This window comes from Epinephelus fuscoguttatus, linkage group LG5, assembly GCF_011397635.1.
Source record: "Epinephelus fuscoguttatus linkage group LG5, E.fuscoguttatus.final_Chr_v1".
Classification (NCBI taxonomy): domain Eukaryota; kingdom Metazoa; phylum Chordata; class Actinopteri; order Perciformes; family Serranidae; genus Epinephelus; species Epinephelus fuscoguttatus.
This window is the reverse complement of record NC_064756.1, coordinates 1,786,466-1,812,284: the sequence shown is the minus strand read 5'-3', so window position 1 is coordinate 1,812,284 and position 25,819 is coordinate 1,786,466. Positions and strand designations below refer to the sequence as shown.

Genomic DNA, 25,819 nt, shown 5'->3' with positions numbered 1-25,819 from the left:
TTTTTTCCCCGTTAAAGGGTTTTTGGGGAGTTTTTCCTGATCAGCTGTGAGGGTCATAAGGACAGAGGGATGTCGTATGCTGTAAAGCCCTGTGAGGCAAATTGTGATTTGTGATATTGGGCTTCATAAATAAAACTGATTAATTGATTGATTGATTAGGTAAATGATACAGTAAGAAAACAACACATTTGAAAGATAAACAAGTGTGCATGAGGAGTATGAATGACAAAAATTGAAACAGATGACAGACAATTGGCTTGTAGAGCTTTAATTACCAACAGAGCAATGAAGCAGCAAAGAAAACTGTGGCATGCTTGTAAGTGATGATGACAGAACCAGTAACCAAAGAGAACGTGTCCTAAGTGCTCATGATTCAGTTGTGAACAATGAAACAATCAGGCCCACAGATGTGTTTCTGTCACAGTCTGTGAACAAATGTACGGTGGCTCAGAGGAGTGAATCGTCACTTACAACACAGCATCGTCCTGACCTCAGTAAATCCACAGGCTGCTGCCTCACGACGTCCTTCACAGAAAAAAACAAAATCGAAAGATTTATGCCAAAAACACGACATCATCCATCCCTACTTTTAACATTTTAAACTCTTTGAAGTTATGAATTCTTGTCGGGGACGAGGCTGTTTTCTGACACAGGGCAAGTTTAGAAGTTTAAAAACAAAAGCAAATCAAAACAATTTTAAATTTTTTTTATTTCATGTTTATACATCATTTCAGAACAATGTTTCAGCCCAAATATAGAGGTGGTGTGTTAGTTATAATTTAAAGGGTTATTTTCATATGACTTCATGTCTTTGTGTCAGAATTTAGACCGAACAGTGTTTCTACGTATTTTTGAGCATTTGAAACATAACAGTGTAGAGAAGTGAATAATCCTGCAGACTTCTAAAATAAAAAATGTCTCAAACTAAAAAGAGAAACTGTAGATACCATGTGCTCAGAATTTTACAGTGAACTGATGCACTGGGAATTTACTACTTACAAAATAAAATAAAGCAATCTGGACAAAAATGTACGACAGAATAAATATGGAGATGAAACAGGAAATGACTCAGCAGCTGAATAATTAGCAAATGAAAATAGAAAGCGGGTGCAGCAGTGAAGGTGAGGAGGTTAGAAAGTTGGGGTGTTTGACGAGTGAGGACATTCTTAGAGAGCGAGGTCGTTGTGTTTGGTCCTCACGTCCTCACAGAGCTGTTTGAGGGTTAAAGTTTGACGGTCCTCACAAGTACAGCGGTAAAACTCTGTGTGTGTGTGTGTGTGTGTGTGTGTGTGTGTGTGTGTCTCTTGTCACCGCAGCGATGGAACCAGGCCAAAGTGTCCCCAGTGAGCGCGCTCAGACCAGAGTGAGATCCACCAATCAGAGTGCTGCCTGTCGCAGGGGGCTGCTGGCATCAATCAGGTCCTCAGATACCTGCCAATAACACACACACACACACACACACACACACACACACACACACACACACACACACACACACACACTTTGTTGAGCTCTTCAGTGTCTTTTGCTTTTATTTCTGCAGGTTTAACAGATTTCTGTCTCTGAGCTGGACGAGCTGCTCACATCGTCTCCTAAAGCAAAAATACAGCATGTACAGATGCTTCATCACGAGAAACAGTCGGGGACAAGCGTGAGACAGACTTGTTGAGCTGTGATGTCACCTTAGTGAAGCTGTGTGATGACAGCAGCACAGACTGAAGGCTGCGTCACCAACGTATCCTCATAGAACGGTTCATATGATGTCCTACAAATTTGTGCCCAACGAACAACGTCACGTCCTTAATTTACAGCTCTGTGATGAACATGAAGTTACTGAGGACGTCCGACTTATTTTTATCCATCTTTTATTTTCTTCCTCTTTTTCCTTTTGTTTGTGACTTTTAAAATATGAAGTATTTGCTTTCACTGAATTCCTTTGCAAACGTTTGTTGTAGAAATGAGTCATTAACAGAGAACAGGAAAAGGAAACCAGTGATGAGCATATATGACAGTGACATGTTAATGGTTCATTAAACTCATTAGTTACGACACATTAATGTCTCTGACGTCACAAGACATGAACTGCTCCATCAGAACTTGGTATTCACAGTGTGATACTGGGACACACACACACACACACACACACACACACAGTGACAGTAGAGGCCATCCATCCTGTTGAAGTGTCCTTGACGAGTTGCTGGACTGTGACCTGTCACACGTTCGATTCCCCTGACGGACGCTGCTGTCAACAACAAGCTGTGTGTGTGTGTGTGTGTGTGTGTGTGTGTGTGTGAGCTGCTGCCTGCATCTCTAACTGACGTCAGGTCACAACCAGCCTCCAGAGCTGCTCCCGTATAATAAAGATAAATCTTGTTGATGTTGAACTTTGACATCACTGAACATCGTATTAAGTTCTCTGCAATCTAAACTATAAATATAACTATAATTCAGGATTTTATTTTTTATTCCTGTTCATGGTTTTCTGAATCAGGTCAGTTTTTAGATTGATTTCCCTCCTCACAGGCCGCCTGTTGTTTCAGATCATTTACAGAACATAAAAGTTATTCTCTAAAGCTCATGAGTGCATTTAAATGTGCAGTTTCATTAAATGTGCTGAGTTTTTCTTTGTTTTATTTTTTATTTTCTAATGGGCCCAGGTTCAGTCCCTGAACCTGAGTTCTAAAGGCCCTGACACACCAAGCCGACGGTCGGCCGTCAACTAAATGCGGGCCGTCGGTGAGCGTCTGTCGCCCTAGTTTTTGCGGTGTGTCCCGCACCATCGGCACTTCGGCGGCGGCGGCTTTTGGGCCGATTGAGCATGTTGAATCGGCGGCGGAGCTTGTCGGTGAGAGAGATCACTCTGATTGGCTGTTCAGGTTTTAGTTCCTCGCCCCTGTAGCGAGTGAATCTGCCTGTAGTGAAACCGGGGCTAACCGGTGCTTCCTCCTCAGGCTCCACTTCACTCAGCTGCCCCACAGACCCGCTGCTTCTTCACACTTTAACCTGAATAACAAACCGGAGCTAGCTGGGAGCGGCTAGCGGAGCGTTAGCCGCAGCATGACCGGAGGGAAGCACAGCCAGTTAGCCTCCGCTAGTCTCTGAGCTAGCCCCGGCTCTCCGTTTGGATCCAACCGGAGCACCGAGCCCTGGTTTGTTATTCAGGTTAAAGTGGGAAGAAGCAGCGGGTTTATCGGGCAGCTGAGTGAAGTGGAGCCTGCGGAGGAAACACTGGGACCGTCTGGATGTAATAGTCCGTGGAGGTGCTGCGGTGCTCGGCTGCACAGATAGGAGACCCCTCGGCTGACAGGATGTACCACTCTCTCACTCCGCTCTCTCTCACGCAGGCGCAGAACGTACGTGCTACTTGGCCGTCGGATGTAGTCCGTGTAGTGTGTTCAAATGCAACTGACACAGGGCGACGTGAGGCGACATAGACGACGCAACAGTCGGCTTTCATCGCCGCTAGTTCTTTGATGTCGGTTTGGTGTGTCTGCACCTTTAGGCTGAGACAGAGGATGTGTCGAGTTCCTGCTGTCCTGATATCAGTGGGGAGTTTGATCCACAGTCCAGTCGTTGGAAGAAAATGTTGTCATTCAATCTGGTCTCACGTCGGTGACTTCCAGCGTCAGACACTGACAAAAAACAGCCATCCTTTCACATCGGCATAATACGCAGCTGGTCGCAGTTATTGTTTAAAGCCACCCGAAAGGTCCAAGAAGGGCAGGTGGGAGGGGTGGTGGATGGGTCCAACAACCACGGACTTTCACCAGGAAACCGGTGTTCACTTCCTGTAAGATTGTAAAGTCAAACCCTGTTCTTTTTACCTAAACCCAACCACATGTGTTGTTGAAGGTAAAAAAAAAGTCAATTTGCAGTGTTGTACCGATGCAGTGCTTTTATTCTGAAAGAGACTGTATGCAAACTGTACATTTCCTGTGAAAACAGAAGTGTATTTTGAAAACAGACAATGCATGTAACAGGCTGAAGTTGACACGGCGTCCCAGAACGTCAACAACCAACACACCCAGGGTACCTTGGACATCATATGTGGACGTGGAAAGTCCATGACCAGATGTGGACATGTGACGAGGTCACAGTGAGGATGTGTTGTGACATTGCACATTTTGGCAAAACATCAATTTTCTATTTGTATGTTTCATACGTATCAAAGCGTTTCTGAAGTGACATAGTATATAAGCGGACTTTGTCATCGGGCACTGGGGGGGCGACGTTACAGACAGGACACCTGCCAAGCTTCAGACTGTTGTTCAACACCAACAAATAACAGAACTGGCTGTTTTTTATCCCTCAGACGTGGAGGGTTTGTAGCAGTCTGTCACTGTGTCTCCACTGAAGTGGTGCCACAAAAACAGGTTGTTCTTCAGTGCGACATCTCTGCATCTCCAGCCCAGACAGTAACTAAGCATTTTTTGTGTCCTGAACCTAACCACATGTTAACCACAGCGTTGCTGAAATGTAAAGTTTCAAAGTATCCACTACATGTTAATGTGCAAACATGATGTGTCCATGTTCTGTAGAAACATACATTTGGTTTGTCAGGTTGCTCAGAGGATTGCAGGGACGGTTTCTGGAGTCTGTGAGGAGGTCGAGTGGTTCTTGAAGAGATTTTCAGAAAGACTTGTTGTCAAGATTCTGTAGTGGATCCAAAGTGTTCCTGTGGATAACAAAGGTGGTTCTGAGGAGCTTTGGATGGTTCTTCAGGGGAACTTGATGTGGAGCAACAGGTGAGGGGTGTGGAGCTGTTACTCAGGAGGGTCTTTTGGGCTCCACGAGTGGGTTCCAGGTTTTTTCAGGATTCCTTCAAGGTGTCAGTTCTTCAGATTGTTAAACACAGATACAGTTTAGTGACAGTGATGCAGAATGTTTAGGTACCTGTGCAGGTAGCAGGTGTAGACGCTCCTCTTGTTTCACGCTGGCTGAACTGTCACATTTTTAAACATTGTTTCATCGTCTAAATATTTGCAGCAGTGTCATCTTTCTAATCCCAGCAGGGTGGGCTGGCGTCAGCCTGCCGTCATCAGCACCCTCAGTTTTTGCTGCCATCATGTGTAAAGCTCAGAGGGGGCGGGACTTGGCCTGCAGCACGCCACTATCCATCAAACACTCTGAAATCATGTTGAGGCTGCTGTCAGCTGTCAGCTAACGTCGTACTGCCGCCTTCATCTCCTGCCAGGAGCCGCCAACCGCCCGCTGATTACAGCATTATGTTTGCTTTTAACCTCTGCGACATCACAGCGTGTACCTTTTTAAACTGTCAGGTCTTTAAAGGCAACAGATACTGCATGTCAACGTCAGATTATCAGACAAGCAGAAATACTTAAAGGAATGTTTCTTTGAGGGATTGATGCCAATGTCAGATTACCACCAAGATAACTGCGTTCTTAAAGTGTCACCTGATCAAACAGATTAGTGCTGCAGCACAGACTTGTTCAGTGTCACAGTGAGAGACGGGGAAAGTGTAACTGCTGTCAGTCGAGTCAGTTTGTCCGTTCAGAGACCTCTGAGAGAGGCAGGACTTTAGGCTTCGTTCACAGATGAAAGTTTGCAGAATCAGATTTCATCCTTGAGACGACAATCTGATGTCAGCTGCAAAACATCTCTTTTATGGATTTTTGATTTATTAAATCTGGAGCATCTATGGTCCAAAATGTTGTGTTAATGCGTTCCCAGGCCAGATGAGATCTATAATCCCTCCCATGTGTTCTGGGTCTGCCCCGGGACCTCCAGCAGGAGGCGCCCAGGAGGATCCTGATCAGATGTTGAACCACCTCAACGTGAAGGAGCAGCGGCTCTACTCCGAGCTCCCTCCAGATGTCTGACTCCTCCCCCTATCTCTAAGGCTGAGCCCAGACACCCTACAGAGGAAACTCATTTCAGACGCTTGTATCTGTGACCTCATTCTTTCAGTCACTACCCAGAGCTCATGACCATAGGTGAGGGTTGGGACGGAGATGGACCAGGAAATCAAAAGCTTCGCCTTCTGGCTCAGCTCCCTCTTCCTGACGGTGGTTCAGCACAGCGCCTGTATCACTCAACTAGAGGCAGCAACTCTCTCCCAACCCAGAGAGGGCAATCCACCGGTTTCTGGCACGGAACCATGGCCTCAGATTTGGAGGTGCTGACTCTCATCCTGACCACTTCACACTCTGCAACCTGCCCCAGGTCATGCTGGAGGTCACAGAGTAATGAACCACATCAACTGCAAAGAGCAGAGATGTAATTCTGAGGTCCCCAAACTGGACTCCTTCCTCCTCCCGCCCGGCCCTTGAGATCTCCAGCTTTGTCACTCTTTTTCCCTTCACTCTTTGCACGCCCAGATGTGACGTCCAAGGTACCCTGGGTGTTTCCTTCCCCTCTCGTTTGTCCTCTGTGCTTCATAAAGCTTGTCTTGCTTTTCCCCCCAAACTATTTGAATAGTGTGATTTTATTAAGTTACATACAGAATATCTCACTATTGTTTTAAAGCAGTTAAACATTATAATCTAAGTAAAACTGATGCATTTGAACTGAAGCCTCTCAGACCTGCTTCTCCTGCACTGTGCTGCCTCTCTGTGGTTACAGCTGGAACTGCAGGTGTGTGATGGGAGAACAGTCACAGGGATATTACTCTGAACGTGGTGTTCTTCCATCCTATGTGATGATTTGCAAAGCTGAATTCAGATTTCTATCTAGTGTGTCTTTGTTCATACAGACACAGCACGCTCAGTAAAGCATCAGTGTGTCACAGACAAAAACACCAGCATGTTCTTTTGATTGGTTTCTGCCTCTGGTCCTGCGGCGTTGAAACTTCCTGAATGCTCTGAAGTGCCGGGCGGAGGAAGCCAAACTCCAGCTGAAGTGTTTGATCACCGAGTTTTTACTGCAGCTCCCGGGGGATGCTGGGAAAGAGGAAGAGAGGTGTGTTTTCTCAGTGCTGATAGGCTGCCTGCTCCCCTTTTGTTTGTTCTCAGTAATGAACCAATCACACGGCTCATTGGCACACACACACACACACACACACACACACACACACACACACACACACACACACAGAGTGGGCCTAATTGTGGGGAAAATGAGGATAATGTGTGTGATGTGAAGCAGCTGGTGGAGCAGAAATAAACTCTCCTGTAGGCCTCCGTCGCTCCTCTCCTCCGTCTGATGTCGACACAATATTATCTGATTATTTCTCCAAACTGTAAAATGTGAGACGGCAGCAGTGACGAGCATCTTTCATCTAAGTTCTGGCAAAACACAGATAGTGAGGAAATGCTGTAGCGCCACCATCAGGCCACTGAAGTCTCGCTGTGTCCATCAGAGCCACAAGATGAAATAAAACCGCGATGATTTGTCTTTTGGTCGAGCTCTGGTCCCTCCAGAGTTTCAGACTTTATTTGAGTGTTGTCACCTAAAGTGACTGAGCTGGTGTCATGGCAGCCTTTTCTTCTTTCAATGAAAATGCAAAAATAGTTTCTGTGTTTGGAGGAAAAATCATGAGGTCATTAAAGTCCAAAGGGTTCATCCTCTGGGGATTCAAAATTCAAGATTAACTTCATTGTCCTGCAGAGTGGGAAGTACCTGTGACTGGAGGTGAACAGGGTGGAGGAGGGAGCAACATGGCAGCTGAGAGGAGAACAGATTTAAAGTTTGGCAGCAGCAACATGAATGGCTGAAGGAGATCAGGGCAAAGTTTGAACACCCATGATCAGCTGATTGGAGGAGGCGGTGGAGAGAGAGAACTGTGAATTGATATAGCACAAAGAAAGTCTTCCTGATTGAACGTACGCTAACCTTCATTAGTCCAATCAAATGTCCTCATCCAGCTGTATCCGCAGCTTCACCTATCTGTGCATGGGAACGTACAGAATAACAGTGTGTAATTACTCTTACTGCCACAGGGGGGAGATAAAGTTCTGCACCGCAGCTTTAAACCTGGTTTTCATGGTTTCAACCGTCATTTAGATCAGATTTGTCAAACACAGGGCTTGGGGGCCAATCAGAGTCCAATCAGGCCCACTAGATGACTTTGTACTCGTCATAGTGATGCACCTGTGAAGGCTGAGAGGTGTCAGGTTTTAGGAGACAGTGAAACCATGAGAAGCTTTCGTCATGTAAACTTAACTATGGCGGCAGCTTGTCTCAGCTCATGGAGTCCAAGACAAATTTCCCTTCGGGGGCCATAAAGTATCTATCTATCTATCTATCTATCTATCTATCTATCTATCTATCTATCTATCTAAAGTGCTGCCTCTGAGGTTTTTCCATGCTGACTAGAATTCAGTTTTCTGAAGAAGCAGTGCGTGTAAAATGCAATGTGCAAAATGTTGTCCACCAGCATCTTTAGTACAAAAGAATCTTATCTTAAATCAGCACAGGTGGAACCATATTGTTAAGACACTGCTGAAACTTTTGATTTGTAAATGGTTAGTGAGGCAGGCGATTGCTTAGCCTGCGGCGGAATTCATTCATTTATTTTCAATGAGAACCTAGCAACTTGGGCAACTTGGGCAACTTGGGCGACCTGGTCGTCAGCCGCGTGTCTTGGGCCATCAGAGCGGCTCCAGAGGGGAATTAAAACTCATTTAACTTTATTGTAATGAGCTCTGACGCGGTTCGGTGACAACCAATCAGAATGCTGACGTGCGTCGATGAAGTGGGTCCCAGAGAACAAGCCATGCAACTTTGGTTCCTACAGCACACTTGTTCCGACAATGGATAGAGAAGTTTATTACTTGTGTTCACGCCAACTCAGTCCTTTATAATGTGTCACTGTTCAGTTACAGAGACCAAAATAAAAAGAATGAGGCTTGGGACCGTGTCACAGAGGTAGTTGGTTGATCTGGTGAGTTTTAAAGTGTGTAATGTTCGTAATAGAGGAGAGAATTTTTGGCTAATGTTGCGACGTAGCATGTAAGTCTTACTTGCTTGGTTTCTGTTTTCATTGACCAAACATAACTTTCTGTAGCCATGAGCTTGTTGACTGGACAACAGGAACTACGCTGCTTTCAAACCAGTCACTTTGCGGCTCCTTTAAACTGACAAGCGTGATCGAACGTTCAGTGATTCACGTGATGAGCGACTCGAGCAACCAAAGCTGCCACAAATATTTTTGACAGTCGTGTTTCTTGGGCGTCAGCGAGAGACTTTGGCTCTTGGGAAGCTTCTGGTGTGAACGTACAGTAAAGAGAGTGAGTTTCTTCTGGAGACATCACAGGCTGTTTGTCATCTGTTTTGTAAATGGATGAGCATTAAACTAAAAAAGGGAAAAAATCTGGAGGTGTTTGTTATCTATAGGATATACTGCAGTGGTTTTACTGGTCCGGCTCACCTGCGATCAAATCAGACTGTATGTGGCCCATCAACTAAAACAGGTTTGACACCTCTGATTTAGATCGTCTGAATAAACTATTGATTCTTCTTTTAGTGATGTCAGCAGATCTTGGTGAACACAAGCTTGTTGTAACAAGAATTGTACATCAGGTGAAACACAGTTTTGTGTGAACTGTCCCTTTAGGTTGAGCGCAGAGTTCCAGGCAGCAGCTAATGGCTTTCACAGGTGTGGGTCGTGTTGGTGTGTGGGACGGGTCGACTCGCGGTCACAACCAGGAAGTCATGACTGAAACATTTAAATGGAAGCATGAGGGAGCTTCAGCTGGGAATTACCCCCCCCACTCGTCCCCTTCACCACCCCCAACCACACCACCATCACCTCCATCACCCCCACTGACTGTAATCTGTCCTTTTCCGTCAGCCTGTCCAGCGTCCTGCAGCTTTCATTACCACAGACGCACAAAACAAGCGCTCCCTCATCTGCAGAGACTTCATTATGTTTGTTTCCGTCTGTTGACCTCATCAGGTCACGAAAGAGACGTTCATAGAGAGTCAGACTGAGGGAGCGTGAGGAGTCAGCGTCCTAAAGAGCTTTGACTTTTAGTCCTACTGTTTTCTATCTGTTTTTTATCTTTAAACTAATCCAGTGACACTGCTAACTGCTAACAGCTAGCTGCTAACAGCTAACAGCTAGCTGCTAACAGCCACCGCTGCAACTAACAAACTCCACAAATCCATTCAGCAGCTCCACCATCCACAGTCAGACACACACGGCTGATTATTTACTGCTGAATTACAGCTCACAACATCCTGGTGCAGACTATTTACTGGAGTTTACCAGCCTGTCGCTCATGCTGCATCTGAAGATCATTACGAACACGACTGTTCTCGGCTTTCAACGTCTTATAGTCCACTGCTAACATTTTCATCTCGTCTCATCAACAAAAGTGAAACATAGATTTTGTCTAAATATTTATTATCAAGATCTATTTTTAGCTCGTCATTGTCTGGTTTTCTTCACAGAAAACAAGGTCGTAGTTTTCGTCCATCCATTTTCATCCGCTTATCCGGGGCCGGGTCTTAGGGGCAGCGGGCCAAGCAAAGCACCCCAGACGTCCCTCTCCCCAGCAACACTTTCCAGCTCCTCCTGGAGGACCCCGAGGTGTTCCCAGACCAAACGAGATATTTAATCCCTCCAGTGTGTTCTGGGTCTGCTCCGGTGTCCCAGTGCGACATGCCAAGAACCCCTCTAACAGGAGGCGCCCAGGAGGATCCTGATCAGATGTTGAACCACCTCAATTGACCCCTTTCAACGCGAAGGAGCAGCGGCTCTACTCCGAGCTCCCCCCGGATGTCTGAGCTACTAGGTGAGGCTGAGGACGTAGATGGACCATGAAATCGAAGGCTTCCAGCTCAGCTCCCTCTTCACCAAGATGGTCCAGCACAGCACCTGCATCACTGCAGATGCTGCACCAAACCACCGATCCATCCATCAAGACCCCGAGATACTTGAACTCCCTCACTAGAGGCAGCAACTTTCCCCCAACCCAGAGAGGGCAATCCACCAGTTTCCAGCAGAGAACCACGGCCTCAGATTTGGAGGTGCTGACTCTCATCCCGACCGCTTCACACTCCGAGTGTGAGTTTTAGTTCACTTTAATTTTCAGATCAGAGCTTCCTGTCGCAAAGTTTGTTTGGAAGTTCGAGTTTTTGTTTTGTTTGTGTGCACATTAAAACAGGCCAACCAGTGAAATAATGAGTTTTGCTCAGGTGGTCGATACATTTTCTTGGATGTCATCATGTTGTCACTCATACAACAGCAGCCTGTCTTCATGTAATGCATAAACACAATACAGAAATGCACACGCAACAGTTGGTATAATGTCCTATAGGTTAGTGTCCCATGGATGATGTTACAGAGGTCTACTTGATGTTAACTTGGAGAGGTTTGGTTTAGGAAAGGAAACATGGTGAGGACATATGAAGATCACTGAGAAGATCTGTTTGGTGCTGAGCAGGTAGTTTACAACAGGTTGTTACCGTTTCTTTCACTGAAAACTTCTTCCTGCTGTGCTTAAAGCAAAACAGTTCTGCGAGGCGTCGTGTCGGCCGCTCAGATCCGAAGCACAGAGAATTAAATCTCAGAGTAAACAGAGAGTTCGAGGAAACCTGGAGGCGAGAGACGGAGGATGGTGGGAAACATCCAGGGGGAATCCTGCAGGCTTGATTTGGCCGAGAGAAGCTTTACTCACGAGATGTGAGTCATCTGACCTCTGAGAGTCATCAGGTGTGATCTTTACATCATGGATGCAGAGTCAGCAGGACGGAGGCCTGACGGGACCAGGACCAGAGGGTTCATGGGTCAGATCCTGCAGGGAAACTGATGAGCAACACTTTCTTTTCCTCCCTCAGAGCTGGCGTCTCCTTCGTTGGAAGCGTTGGCTGAGAGAAGCGTTTCTGTAGAGGGGTGAAGTGAGAGTGACTGGAGCCACCGGTACCTGGAGTGCTCTTCCTCACCGTGAATCAGGAGCCTCCTGCTTGTTTTATAGAGTTCTTTTTAGTGAAGGTAATCTGTGGTAAACTGGCTGATACAGATAGTTTGAGCCAGCAGAACTTCAGGTTTCGTCCTCTGCATGAATCTCAAGAGGAAACCTCAAAAGCAGTAAACCTCTCTGGATAAATCTTTACTTTCAGGTGTTAGAAACCTTCTACAGATGTAAATGATCTTCTTCTCTCGAGGCCATTCGAGGGATTGAACCGCGGTTGTGACTGTGCTTTTTGCCAGAGCATTTGTCAGCCATGTTGGCTCCATAAGTCTCTCCATGGCTGTTACTATGAGTGACGGTGTTGTCCCTGCGGCCACAGTGAGGACACTGGTCCAAATTTAAAGGCCAGAAAAAAAGACTCTTAAAGCAGAAGTCTTGCGTCACCTGTAGCTGTATTTATTTCTCACCTTAATAGCAGGTTATGTTAGTTTGAACTTTAACATTAACTTCTGATTCCCGTCCAGCCTCAGCAGCCAAGTCAAACCTCGGAGACATTTGGCTAACGGCTAACAGAGACGCTAACAGTGTTCAGCTGCGGAGCTGATACAAGATGACAGGGTTTTATTGTGTGACGACTTTAATTCAAATGACTCCGCTGAGCCAAACTGGAAATGTCGGCACTTTGAGTTTCTGCATATTTTACATTTGCATGTTTCATATGATCACATCAGTGTTTCTAAAGTGATGTAGTATATGAGCTGATGGTGTGTCATGCCTGGCAAGCTGCAGAAACACCAACAAACAACAAACTGGTTCTTTCTGAGGAAGTTATCAGATCAGTACCTTCAATAAAGATTATTTTTTTTACTGAGAAATAGCTGTTTCCTGCAGAGATAGTGCCACAAAAAGCAGTAGTTTATTACACAGGCTGTGTCCAAAATCACTCACTACATGGTCCACCATATAGAGTTTGCCATTTTGTAGTGCTGTCTGAATGTCTAGTAGGAATTATTATACCCTATATAGTACTGGGGCTTGAGCCAGGAACCCTCTTGCTGTGAGGCAACAGTGCTAACCACTGCACCACCGTGCCTCCATTCTGTGCACAGTTTATTTTCATTTCTTCAGTTAAAACAGTGATTAATTCACTTTTTATTTCGCTCTGTTTATTTTTTTCTTGTTGACTGAAGTTGTAATACATTTCTCTGGTTGTAACTCTTTTGTTGTTAAAATTCCATCAATTCATCTTTTTTATTTCACTTTACGATGATAAAACAAGACAAAGCTCCTCACTCACCACGTTAGCAGATTGTAGAGCTTTTCGTTGTATTAAGACATGACTGTTTTATGTTTATGAAGCGTTTCACACTGCGTCATGTTCAGAGACGTGACACGACACCATCCGTCCATCTTTATCATTGAGTATTTAAACCATGTTCTCTGCTCACATGGCAACAGTGAGGGTGGGGGGAGGGGGAGGTGAGGTGAGGTTGGGGGGTAACATGACATCACCTGGAGCTGAGAAGGTCGTCACTAATTAAAGGGTGAGCGGACAGAGGGGGAGGGGGCGGTGTTTCCGTCATTATTAGCCTGTTAGCCGCGGTGTCATTACTGTTATTAACCCAGGTGTGTTTTCTCAATGACCCAATCCTCCGTCCTGAATGAATGGAGCGAAGCATGAATGGAGCGATGGAACTGAAGGTCGTCTGGTCCCCTGAGGGGAACGCCGACCATGTGGGAGAGGGCCCCGTCGCCCTTAGCAACAGCAACACAAAGAGAAAAAAAAATAAAGTCATGCAGGAGACAAACTGAGGCTCCATCAGCAACTCAGACACACGTCAGAATTCATGCGAGCTTTATTGTGTCTAACATTTAGTCTTTGGTACAAAGTGAGGAGTGCTGGTGTGTAACTAAGGTCAGTGTGGAGACGATCGGATACGTCAGTGCTTCTAATTCAGTCTGTGTATCAGCAGAGATCAGTAACTTTCAGACTCACCTGCTGGTTTTGGTTTAGCGTCTGAATTTTGCACCCTCTGCTCAGACGCCATTTTTGTTTCGACACATCACATGAACAGCAGCTGTGAAAATAAATTCAGCCGCACAACTTTTAAATGTTCGTTTCTCTTCTTTCTTCGGTCCAACGTGGAGTTCATGTTCACTGCTTTTAGTTTGGGAAGGTTGTTTAGCCGTAACCAAAGTTTGTGAAGGGCGCCTTTCATGCTTTTCCTTATGCTCTGTCATATATTTCTATAACGCTACCCTGTGAGTAAAACCATCCGGCTTCAGACCATTCTGAATACTCATCAGCTGGTGACAGATTTCTTTGTATGCTCATCTGCTTCAGGCATGCTACTACATGTGTTTACATTACATACACTGCTACATGTAGCCACATGCTAACGTCAGGGAAATGTCATCTTGGTTGCTGATGTTGAATTTGGATCATATTTCCTGCTGGAACATGTCTGGTTGTGTTTAGAGGCTTTTATTGGTGATTTTCCACAGTACAAAGTGCAGCTATTCTTCGTTACAATCATTTCCTGGTTGCATGTACACTGCTACATGTAGCTACATGCTAATGTCAGGTAAACGTCATCTTGGTTGCTGATGTTGATTTCAGATCATATTTCCTACTTGAGAGTGTCTGGTTGTGTTAAGAAGCTTTTACCAGTGATTTTTCACAGCTATTCTCCGTTACAATCATTCACCAGCTGCAAGTACACTGCTACATGTAGCTACATGCTAACGCCATCTTGGTTGCTGATGTTCCGATCATATTCCTGCTAGAACATGTCTGGTCGAGTTTTGTTTACAGTAGAAAGTGCAGGTATTTCCCATCACAGTCGTTCCCTGGCTGCAAGTACACTGCTACATGTAGCTCCATGCTAACATCAGGGAAACCTGTAATCTTGATGTCTGGTTGTGTTTAGAAGCTTTTATTGAAGGTTTTTCACGGCACAGAGTGCAGCTATTCTCTGTAACAGTCATTAAACAGTTGCAACGACGGAGCAGAGACAACGAGGTATGGAAGGTCCAGAAACACTGAGCAATGAGAGCAGACTGGAACTACAGGTGTTGCAGCACAGACTGTATTAGGAAAATAAAATGTTTTTTGAACACGTTCTAGTCGAGACCTGAAATACAAGTACTGACCTGAAAATGAACTTCTCAAACCTCATACGAGACGATAATAAAGTCCCAGCATCCGTACTTCCTAATTAACAGCGTCTTATCTCGTTCCTGTTGCCGTACCAAACTACAAACTTTATTAAACATAAATAAACAAGTTTCAACCATAACATGTGACCAGGTTTTGGACCTTGTCCAGTTTTGGACGCAGGGTCTCAGGATGACACAAGACATTTCTCACACACTCAGAACCTTCACACTCTGCAGCTGGAACACAGCACGTACTCGACTGCTGTTATACTTATTCTGAGTAGTACGTGAGGATGAGATTTTAAACACAGCCTTGGGGACATTTTTCTGTCTCTGGCACAGGAAGACGATGTCCTTAACCCCGCCTACAAAGCTCTGATTGGCTCGGTTGTTTTTCCAGCTGAGGAAACGTCCAGTCAGTCAGCTCAACACCACGAACATCTGATTTTAAAGGACCTGAGACATGAACTGCACCTCAGCTGATTTATAACACAACCGTCACAGTTTGACCGTCCAGGACTGAACTGTGTGTGGAAGACATAAAGTGTAAATGTTTTAACTTTAAAGACTGAGAGGAGAGAGGAGGTAAGGAAGGACAGAATGGTTGAGGAGGAGGAGGAGGAGGAGGAGGAGGAGGTGTGATTGCTCCCAGGAGGTTTCATTAACAGGTAATGGTCCTGATGATGAAATGCCACAAAACATTCATGTGGAAAAAAGTAGGGAAGCACAGGAAGTGATGTCACAGGAGCGGAGGCAGCTGATTGGACAGGAGATTCCCGGGCAGCTGCTATAAAACCTGACGTGAAGCCACAACAAGACACAGAAACACAGAGAAGAGACGACACAGCGGGACGGACACACTGAGAGAGACTCGAGGTACAGAGTGTGTGTGTGTGTGTGTGTGTGTGTGTGTGTGTGTGATGCAGATGTGCACAGGTTCAGACTCCTGCAGGTGTTACACTGTAAGAAAATGTCCTCTTTTTTTTCAGCAGGTGATTTTTAATTCTTTTTATCTCTCATCGTTCAAACTTCAGATTCTGTGTCTGAGACGTTCGCTGCAGTTTGACATTGTCTTTTTCTTTTAACTTTTTTTTAATGAATCTGGTACTAAAATTATAATTTATGACTGTGGCGTCACTTTAAGCTGCTGTCTGCTTCTTGATTTTTATGATTAACGACAGTAAATTAGAATCTTTGATGTTTACTTTCTTTAACTGAAGTTATTGTTTCAGGTTATGTATTAATTATCTGCATGGTTTCAAACAGCTCTTTGGTTGTTTGAGTGCAGGTTGGGTTGTTTAAGGACAGAATCTTTTATATGTTAAATTGTCTTTTGCATTATTTCTCTTTAATTCTGATTCATGGCATATTTTCAGCTTCGTCTGTGCAGTCGTTGCTGCTTATCTGAGTCAGAGAGTTTTAATGTTAATGATGCTTTTTTAAGTGTAACAAATTAAAGTCTTGAATATGCATCAAAGTTTAAATTTCCCTGAATGTCAGCAAGATTTTTGCACAGAAAAACAGTTTTGAAAATCCCCACATGAGCAGGTTTTAACACAGTTTAAGTAAAAATGTTGCGTTCAGGTGCAGATTCTGACGTCGGTTTGTCCTGTGAACATGAAGGTGTTGGGGCTGCTGCTGGGCTGCAGCGAGGAAACACGGGGTATTTTTGTGAATGGAAGAATTTGCAAAGTGTGTGTGTGTGTGTGTGTGTGTGTGTGTGTTATATCCTCACACGTGCATGAATGAGAGCTGCAGTACGTCAGCATCAGCAGTGGTGTGAATGGTTCACCGTGTGTGTGTGTGTTTGATTGTGTACACGTGCACAATTGTTTGTGCATCATCAAGAATGTGTGTGACGTCGACAACAAGTGTTTATTTGCAGGGATGGAAAATGCTAAAATTAGCCGATGTTGCTGGACAATACGGTTCACCCGTCAGCTGAGCTAAAAGTGTTCTCCTCTGTGTGTGTGTGTGTGTGTGTGTGTGTGTGTGTGTGTGTGTGTGTGTGCACTAACAGCAGCAGTGTGCAGGTTTTCAGTCTGTTGTGTGTTCACACTGGAAATGAGACTAATTGAAGTAAACTGAAAATATTGAGACTAAAAAAAGTATTTTGCAGTTTATGGGTCATTGTACCCATAATGCATTGCACAGAGGAAACCACAGCTGCAAAACAAAACAAACAAACAAACAAACAAAAACTAACCAAAGGGATTATGAAGCAGAATGTATTGAACTATTTGGTATAAAGGTTTTAAATTTTGAACTTTAACTGCAGACAAATATAAAGTCCCAGTGTCCTCAAACGAGCACTTCCTCATTCACAGTGTCAGCTGGTCACTGTTGCTGAAATTGGTCACATTTCAAACTTTATTAATCAGAAATAATCAAGTTTCAACCATAACATCTGATCAGGTTTTGTCCACTTCTGTGTCGGGATGGGCTGCAGACTGACTCGGCTGAGATGGCCGCCATGCTGTTTCTACATGGATCAGTGTGTTGTGCTTTTGCTGCCACTCGATGGCACAAAAAGTGTCCAGGGACGAGGACAACAGGTCAAAGTTCAGCAGAATGAAATATAACCTGCAACAATCCCTACAAGTGATGTCCTCATATGAGGACGCAGGGTCTCGGGGGGGGATACAGGTAGTGTGTAGTCTGGGGTGCGACCTCTGACCTCGCTCCTATTAATGAAGCTTCTGTTGCATTCAGGTGCAGCTGGGAAAGTCTGCATGTTTTCTGAATGAAGAGTGATGACAGGATGAGATGTGATTCCTGTCGTTACAGATGCAGTTCTGTGGCTGTTTGCTGTTTTCCTGCCTGCTGCTCATCACGCTGTTGCACTGCAGCGTCGACGGCTTCAGAGTCCAACAGGTCTGAACACACACACAGAACACAGCTTTAGTTACTTCCTGTCCAGTGAAAACCTTGTATCTCCAGATGTGTTCATGTTGAATGTTTTTGATACACTGAAGGATGAAATGTTCCTTTATGTGTTGACAAAATCCTCTCACCTCCTGAGCTGAATAAACTCTTTGAAAACCCTCTTGGATCATGTGGAGAAGTTGTCATCACAAAGCTGACAACAGGGGGCTTTTCTGACTTTTTAGAGTTACTTGGTTCTCACAGGACAGCCACGCTATAAGCACATGATGAAATTATAGAATATGATGCAATTTACTGAAGTTATGAGATCTTCTTCCACCACATGAGAATCAGACCAAGCTGTCTGCAGTAGTCTCGTACTGACACAGCAGAGTCGCTCCTGGATCAGATTCTGGTTCAGGCGTGGCAGCAGCAGATCAGATTGTGTCCTATCAAATCATCCCAAGGGCCAAAACAAACGGCCCCTCCCTCAGAGGGCCCCTGTGCCGATATCAGATGATGTAACACGTCTGACGGGCTGCAGGGAGACGAGCCTGAAGGTGTTTTCTGTTTAGTCTGGATGATATGTGATCGTGTGACTCATCAGAGGCAGCGGGCGGACAGGAAGTCAGAAACTGCTCACTGTCAGGGTCGTGATGTAAGAGGTGATTCGCAACGTGGAGTCCTGACGTATGAAAACACCAGGCGAGGTGGAGACACGGAGCAGGGTGGCCGTCCTCTGCTGAGGTCAATATTTTCTATACGGAGACTCCCTTATGGAAAATAAAATATGGAGGATCAGTCGTGATAGTTTCACACAGTGGTGGAGGAAGTGCTTCGACCTTTGACTTAAGAAGAAGTAGCAACACCACAAGGTAAAACTACACTGTTACAAGAAAAGGTCCGGCATTGAGAGTAAAAGTACAAACGTATTAGCATGAAAATATACTTAAATTACCAAAGAGAATAGATAATTGACATTTTAGTTCATATCCTGATCCCATCCCGTCCTTGTGTTCCAGGGTGTAGACCAGCGCACCTTGAGGGCTCCGGCACCTCTTCGGCCTCCAGCACATCTTCGGCCTCGTCCTGGAGGGGTGAAGGCAGGGGAGGAGCTGACAGCCAAGCTGCTCCGATTGGACGACCTGGTGAGGATGGAGAATGATGTCATGGAGCCAAAGAGGAAGCGGAGTTTCCCCGGTAACAATGCCCCGCTGGACCGCCTGTCTGTCAGCTCCATGGAGATCAAACAGGGAACGAACAAGCAGAGGTAGGACGACAGGTTGTGTCTTTTAAATTCACTAATGCAGGAACTCAAAAACCCAGAACCTGAACTTTAAAAATGTATGAGTCTTTGGTGCAAAGTTCCTCTTGTGCTTCCACCGTATTCCACTTGATTGTCAATGCGTTATATCTAGCTCCTGCAGTCCAAAATTAGTTTCACAAAGTTGTCCCCAAAGATACAGGGAAAAAGATGGGAACAAAACCAGAATCAGCGAGAGAGGAAACTTGTTATTACCATAAGTTTCTGCAGTGGAAAACATATGAAAGGGTCCTACTGGTTGTAAGAAAACAAACGGCATCTGAAGCCCCAGAAGCCACACATTAACCACTTGTTGACAGATTTTTGGTTATGTGATTACAGGATATACTGCAGGAATCCTGAAGAGAGATATATTACCCTTAAATGCCTTTTTTAAAGACCCTTTCCATGTCCTATGACTTTCGGAAAAAGTCATAGTATAGCATGACGAAAAAAGTCATAGTATGGCATGTCGAAAAAAAGTCATAGTATAGCATGTCGAAAAAAGTCATAGTATAGCATGTCGAAAAAAGTCATAGTATAGCATGTCGAAAAAAGTCATAGTATAGCATGACGAAAAAAGTCATAGTATAGCATGTCGAAAAAAGTCATAGTATAGCATGTCGAAAAAAGTCATAGCATGGCATGTCGAAAAAAGTCATAGTATGGCATGTCGAAAAAAGTAAAAAAGTCATAGTATAGCATGTCGTCCGAAATCAAGTAAAAACGTCATAGTATAGCATGTCGTTTGAAATTAAGTAAAAAGTCATAGTATAGCACATCGAAAAAAGTAAAAAAGTCATAGTATAGCACATTGAAAAAAGTAAAAAAGTCATAGTATAGCACGTCGAAAAAAGTAAAAAAGTCATAGTATAGCACATTGAAAAAAGTAAAAAAAAGTCATAGTATAGCGTTGAAAAAGTAAAAAGTCATAGTATAGCGTTGAAAAAGTAAAAAGTCATAGTATAGCGTCGAAAAGGAAAAATAGTCATAGCAGTATAGCATAGTATAGCAAGTAAAAAGTCATAGTATAGCACATTGAAAAAGTAAAAAGTCATAGTATAGCACGTTGAAAAAGTAAAAAGTCATAGTATAGCACATCGAAAAAGTCATAGCATAGCATGTCAAAAGTCATAGTATAGCACATTGAAAAAAGTAAAAAAGTCATAGTATAGCGTCGAAAAAGTAAAAAGTCATAGTATAGCACATTGAAAAAGTAAAAAAAGTCATAGTATAGCACATTGAAAAAGTCAAAAGTCATCATAGTATAGCACGTCATAAAAAGTAAAAAGTCATAGTATAACACATTGAAAAAAGTAAAAAAAGTCATAGTATAGCATGACGAAAAAAGTCATAGTATAGCATGTCGAAAAAAGTCATAGTATAGCATGACGAAAAAAGTCATAGTATGGCATGTCGAAAAAAAGTCATAGTATAGCATGACGAAAAAAGTCATAGTATAGCATGTCGAAAAAAGTCATAGCATGGCATGTCGAAAAAAGTCATAGTATGGCATGTCGAAAAAAGTAAAAAAGTCATAGTATAGCATGACGAAAAAAGTAAAAAAAAGTCATAGTATAGCACGATGAAAAAAGTAAAAAAAAGTCATAGTATAGCACGTCGAAAAAAGTAAAAAAAAGTCATAGTATAGCACGTCGAAAAAAGTAAAAAAAGTCATAGTATAGCATGTCGAAAAAAGTCATAGTATAGCACGTCGAGAAAAGTAAAAAAAAGTCATAGTATAGCACGTCGAAAAAAGTAAAAAAAAGTCATAGTATAGCACGTCGAAAAAAGTAAAAAAAGTCATAGTATAGCACATTGAAAAAAGTAAAAAAGTCATAGTATAGCACGTTGAAAAAAGTAAAAAAAGTCATAGTATAGCACATCGAAAAAAGTAAAAAAGTCATAGTATAGCACATTGAAAAAAGTAAAAAAGTCATAGTATAGCACGTTGAAAAAAGTAAAAAAGTCATAGTATAGCACATTGAAAAAAGTAAAAAAAAGTCATAGTATAGCACATTGAAAAAAGTAAAAAAGTCATAGTATAGCACATTGAAAAAAGTAAAAAAGTCATAGTATAGCACGTCGAAAAAAGTAAAAAAAGTCATAGTATAACACATTGAAAAAAGTAAAAAAAAGTCATAGTATAGCACATTGAAAAAAGTAAAAAAGTCATAGTATAGCACGTTGAAAAAAGTAAAAAAAGTCATAGTATAGCACGTTGAAAAAAGTAAAAAAAAGTCATAGTATAGCACGTCGAAAAAAGGAAAAATAAGTCATAGTATAGCACGTCGAAAAAAGTAAAAAAAGTCATAGTATAGCACATTGAAAAAAGTAAAAAAGTCATAGTATAGCACGTTGAAAAAAGTAAAAAAAGTCATAGTATAGCACATCGAAAAAAGTAAAAAAAAGTCATAGTATAGCACATTGAAAAAAGTAAAAAAGTCATAGTATAGCACGTCGAAAAAAGTAAAAAAAGTCATAGTATAGCACATTGAAAAAAGTAAAAAAGTCATAGTATAGCACGTCGAAAAAAGTCATAGCATGGCATGTCGAAAAAAGTCATAGTATGGCATGTCGAAAAAAGTCATAGTATGGCATGTCGAAAAAAGTAAAAAAGTCATAGTATAGCATGTCGAAAAAAGTCATAGCATGGCATGTCGAAAAAAGTCATAGCATGGCATGTCGAAAAAAGTCATAGTATAGCATGTCGAAAAAAGTCATAGCATGGCATGTCGAAAAAAGTCATAGTATAGCATGTCGAAAAAAGTCATAGCATGGCATGTCGAAAAAAGTCATAGTATGGCATGTCGAAAAAAGTAAAAAAGTCATAGTATGGCATGACGAAAAAAGTAAAAAAAGTCATAGTATAGCACGTCGAAAAAAGTAAAAAAAAGTCATAGTATAGCATGTCGAAAAAAAAGTCATAGTATAGCATGACGAAAAAAGTCATAGTATAGCACGTCGAAAAAAGTAAAAAAAAGTCATAGTATAGCACGTCGAAAAAAGTAAAAAAAAGTCATAGTATAGCATGTCGAAAAAAGTAAAAAAGTCATAGTATGGCATGACGAAAAAAGTAAAAAAAGTCATAGTATAGCACGTTGAAAAAAGTAAAAAAAGTCATAGTATAGCACGTTGAAAAAAGTAAAAAAAAGTCATAGTATAGCACGTCGAAAAAAGTAAAAAAAGTCATAGTATGGCATGTCGAAAAAAGTAAAAAAGTCATAGTATGGCATGTCGAAAAAAGTAAAAAAGTCATAGTATGACGTTGAAAAAGTAAAAAAAGTCATAGTATAGCACATTGAAAAAAGTAAAAAAGTCATAGTATAGCACGTCGAAAAAAGGAAAAAAAGTCATAGTATAGCACATCGAAAAAAGTAAAAAAGTCATAGTATAGCACATTGAAAAAAGTAAAAAAGTCATAGTATAGCACGTCGAAAAAAGGAAAAAAAAAGTCATAGTATAGCACGTCGAAAAAAGTAAAAAAAGTCATACTATACCACAAAGAAAAAATAAAAAAATTAATAGTATAGCACGTCGAAAAAAGTAAAAAAAAAGTCATAGTATAGCACGTCGAAAAAAGTAAAAAAAAGTCATAGTATAGCACGTCGAAAAAAGTAAAAAAAAGTCATAGTATAGCACGTCGAGAAAAGTAAAAAAAAGTCATAGTATAGCACGTCGAAAAAAGTAAAAAAAGTCATAGTATAGCACATTGAAAAAAGTAAAAAAGTCATAGTATAGCACGTCGAAAAAAGTAAAAAAGTCATAGTATAGCACATTGAAAAAAGTAAAAAAGTCATAGTATAGCACGTCGAAAAAAGTAAAAAAAGTCATAGTATAGCACGTCGAAAAAAGGAAAAAGTCATAGTATAGCACGTCGAAAAAAGGAAAAAGTCATAGTATAGCATGTCGAAAAAAGGAAAAAGTCATAGTATAGCACATCGAAAAAACTGAATAGCACTTTATAAATAGAGGTGATTTAATATTATTATCATTTTCATAAAAAGTCAGTTTGAGAAAACGAGTAAAAAGAAAAGATGTGCTCCAACTCGTTTGTTCACTTTTGTTTTCCTTTTTGTTTTTGCAGCAAGGTAGTTGAGTTGCCACGGCGACGAGTCAACCCACCTCCCGTCGACAGGATTGGAATGAGTCGTCTACCAAACAGCCGAGGATAGGCCACGCCCCCTCCCTCTGACAGTCTGGCCCCTCTCTACAGCGCCCTCCTCTGGACAGGTGCGGCACTGCAGTCGACTCACATTCCCCCAAAACACTGAAATGATTCTGTAAACTCTTCTGACGCTGTTCTCTCTCTGCAGAGGAGTCACCACAGATGCATGAAACACAGCCAATCACCAACCGCCACGCCTTCCACCTGTCAATCATCTACCTTCACTTCACCTGGACACGCCCGACCCCCACAGTGATGAATGTTTAGTGACGGTGCCTTCAGGTGCTGCTTGGTAAATTTATCGCACGTGTCTGAGAATGTCAGGACCAAATAATTACTGATCAGATTTCATGTTTACGTCTTAGGAAAACCTCAAACTGATAATTGTCACATTTAAAAAACATTCAATATCCGTCTTTAGATTTTATAATTCCATAAAATCACCGCCTGAACCTAAACGTCTCAATGAAAACTGCCACACCAAAACATTGTGGCAGAAGATTAACTTTTATTATTAATTTAAAATTTCATCCTCCATTAATTTCTGTCCTGAATAATCAACTGTGGTTTCAAGATAGCTCCTAATTTTAATCCATTTCAGACTGTTTTTCTTCAGAGTTCGTCTACAGCAGTTTGTGTTAGGCAGTGGTGAAAAGTAACTAAGTACATGTATTTGTCAAACTGGTACAGATATTTTTTAAAAAAAACTGACTTTCACAGTTATGATGAAACATTCTCGCAGTTTTTTGAGTGTCACCTGAATGCACCATCACTGCCCCTCCCTGCCTCCTGTGACTCTGACTGGAGGCGTCTGTCGCCTCAAACATCCGACACCACTTGACTCGAGTCTCTGCCTCGTAGTGCAGCAGGTCTGTTTACAGCAGGACGACACGCTGAGAGACGTCTCCACTGCGCCGGGACATCACGAGAACTGGACCGACCTCCACTGCAAATAAGTGACGACCATGAAGCCAGTGAGAAAAAATTTAGGGTAGAGATGCACCGATTTATCGGCTGATCATCGGTATCATCCGACATTCACCTTTTTAATCACCATCGGCCACCAGCAGTTAAAATGACAGTCACTGATGGCCGATGCTTTCTGTTGTGTCAGTTCAGTTTTTCGCAGGTTAAAAATTAGTGGCCGGTTGCACAGAGCACCTGAAGTTAAGATTGTCGATTAAGGTTTCCTTTAAATAAAATCTGTTGCACAAAACATCCTTAAGTTTTTCTCCTTATCTTAGTCTTGTAGTTAAGAAATTCATGTTCACAAGTCAACGGTGTGCCGCGTCATTCGCCGGGTGTCAGACGCCCTCACCTGTCTGCTGAACATCGTGCTGAAGTTCCCGTCCAAACGTCGCAGTTTCTTCCCACATTCGTGTTATTTTTGGATCAAATTTATTTTTCATTTTGTTCTTTTATTGAATTTATCTAGATGTTTTCTTCCTCTGACCAATTTGGTTTTCGTGTCTTCTTCTACCATTTTTCTTAAATATCAGGCGAACTTTGAGAATACGTAGGCGCGACAACAGGTAGCCGCTATAGCCAATCAGCATTGAGATCCTCTGGGGATGAATGACGCCGAGGACATACTGGGGGAAGTTCATTCATCGATCCAGAGATTACATGCGCGTATGACGTGAGTCAATGCACAAAATACTCTCGTGAAAATTCGCATTGCATTTTGTGTGAACACAACATAAAGAGGGGACTTAGTAGCGGCTCTATAGCGCCACCTCTGTGTGAAAAGGGTTTTAAACAGACATGAGACTGCTATCTATCTGAACATGTCACTGTAAGAAAGAAAGAAAAAGCCAAACATGTAGAACGATTCCTTCCAAAACAAACCGGGTCAGATGGACAGTTCATGTAGTTCCAATTTAATGGACTACAACACGTCATATTATCTGGAATATTCCTTTAAAACCTCAAACACATCATCACAGCTGTGTCGCCTTCACAGTCAGCTGGTTCAGGTTCATACGAGTGCTGCTTCAGCACATTACTGTGCGACACTGAATGTTCCTGGACGACACGCCGGTGCAGTGGAGACGGTTTCCTCGTCAGCGGGAGGTTTAAAAAAAGAAAAAAAAAAAAAAAAAAACAGTCTGATGTGACTTTGTTTCAGTCTACGTTCAGTCCTGTTCCACTGATCCTGTTTTTAAAATGCTTCTTACTGCCTTTAAGTTTAATTATGCTTAATAAAGAGTTAATGATCACGCTGCTCGAGGTGTCTCTTTTATTCTGAAGGTCAAACGAGACAGAAAAATTACTTGCCCCCAGGACGAAACAGAATCTATCTGGTGATGTGTATTTTAGCAGAATAATTAGAGTTCGTTTCACAGTAAATTCTTTGATCTTTTAAAATATATTTTCAGCATTACTGAAGAGTAAAAATCAAAAACCTAAAAAATAAGGTTTTGTCCCAATGTTTATATCAAAAATACTACATCATGGTTTTTACATCAAAAGTACATTAATTTTACTTTTACCGCCATAAAGACG

General features: G+C 42.5%; 1 protein-coding gene across 2 annotated transcripts; it reads left to right on the top strand.

The window, feature by feature from the left end:
- Positions 1–1,742: 1,742 nt before the first annotated feature.
- ostn (osteocrin) lies at positions 1,743–25,485 on the top strand. Of its 2 annotated transcripts, none has more exons than XM_049577653.1 (5): positions 1,743–1,751; positions 17,766–17,852; positions 18,866–19,113; positions 23,234–23,379; positions 23,463–25,485. In XM_049577653.1, exons 2-4 carry the CDS (start codon positions 17,766–17,768, stop codon positions 23,319–23,321), a joined length of 423 nt encoding a protein of 140 aa, XP_049433610.1. In that variant the 5' UTR covers positions 1,743–1,751; the 3' UTR covers positions 23,322–23,379; positions 23,463–25,485. The 2 variants fall into 2 exon arrangements, with proteins under 2 accessions (XP_049433610.1, XP_049433609.1); XM_049577652.1 differs by lacking the exon at positions 1,743–1,751 and adding an exon at positions 15,811–15,854.
- Positions 25,486–25,819: the final 334 nt, after the last annotated feature.

Excerpts from the sequence above, each read along its gene's own strand:
- ostn (XM_049577653.1), top strand. The coding sequence starts at position 17,766 with ATGCAGTTCTGTGGCTGTTTGCTGTTTTCCTGCCTGCTGCTCATCACG. Across the intron at positions 17,853-18,865 it reads ACGGCTTCAGAGTCCAACAG|GGTGTAGACCAGCGCACCTT; the intron begins GTCTGAACACAC and ends CTTGTGTTCCAG. Across the intron at positions 19,114-23,233 it reads CAGGGAACGAACAAGCAGAG|CAAGGTAGTTGAGTTGCCAC; the intron begins GTAGGACGACAG and ends TTGTTTTTGCAG.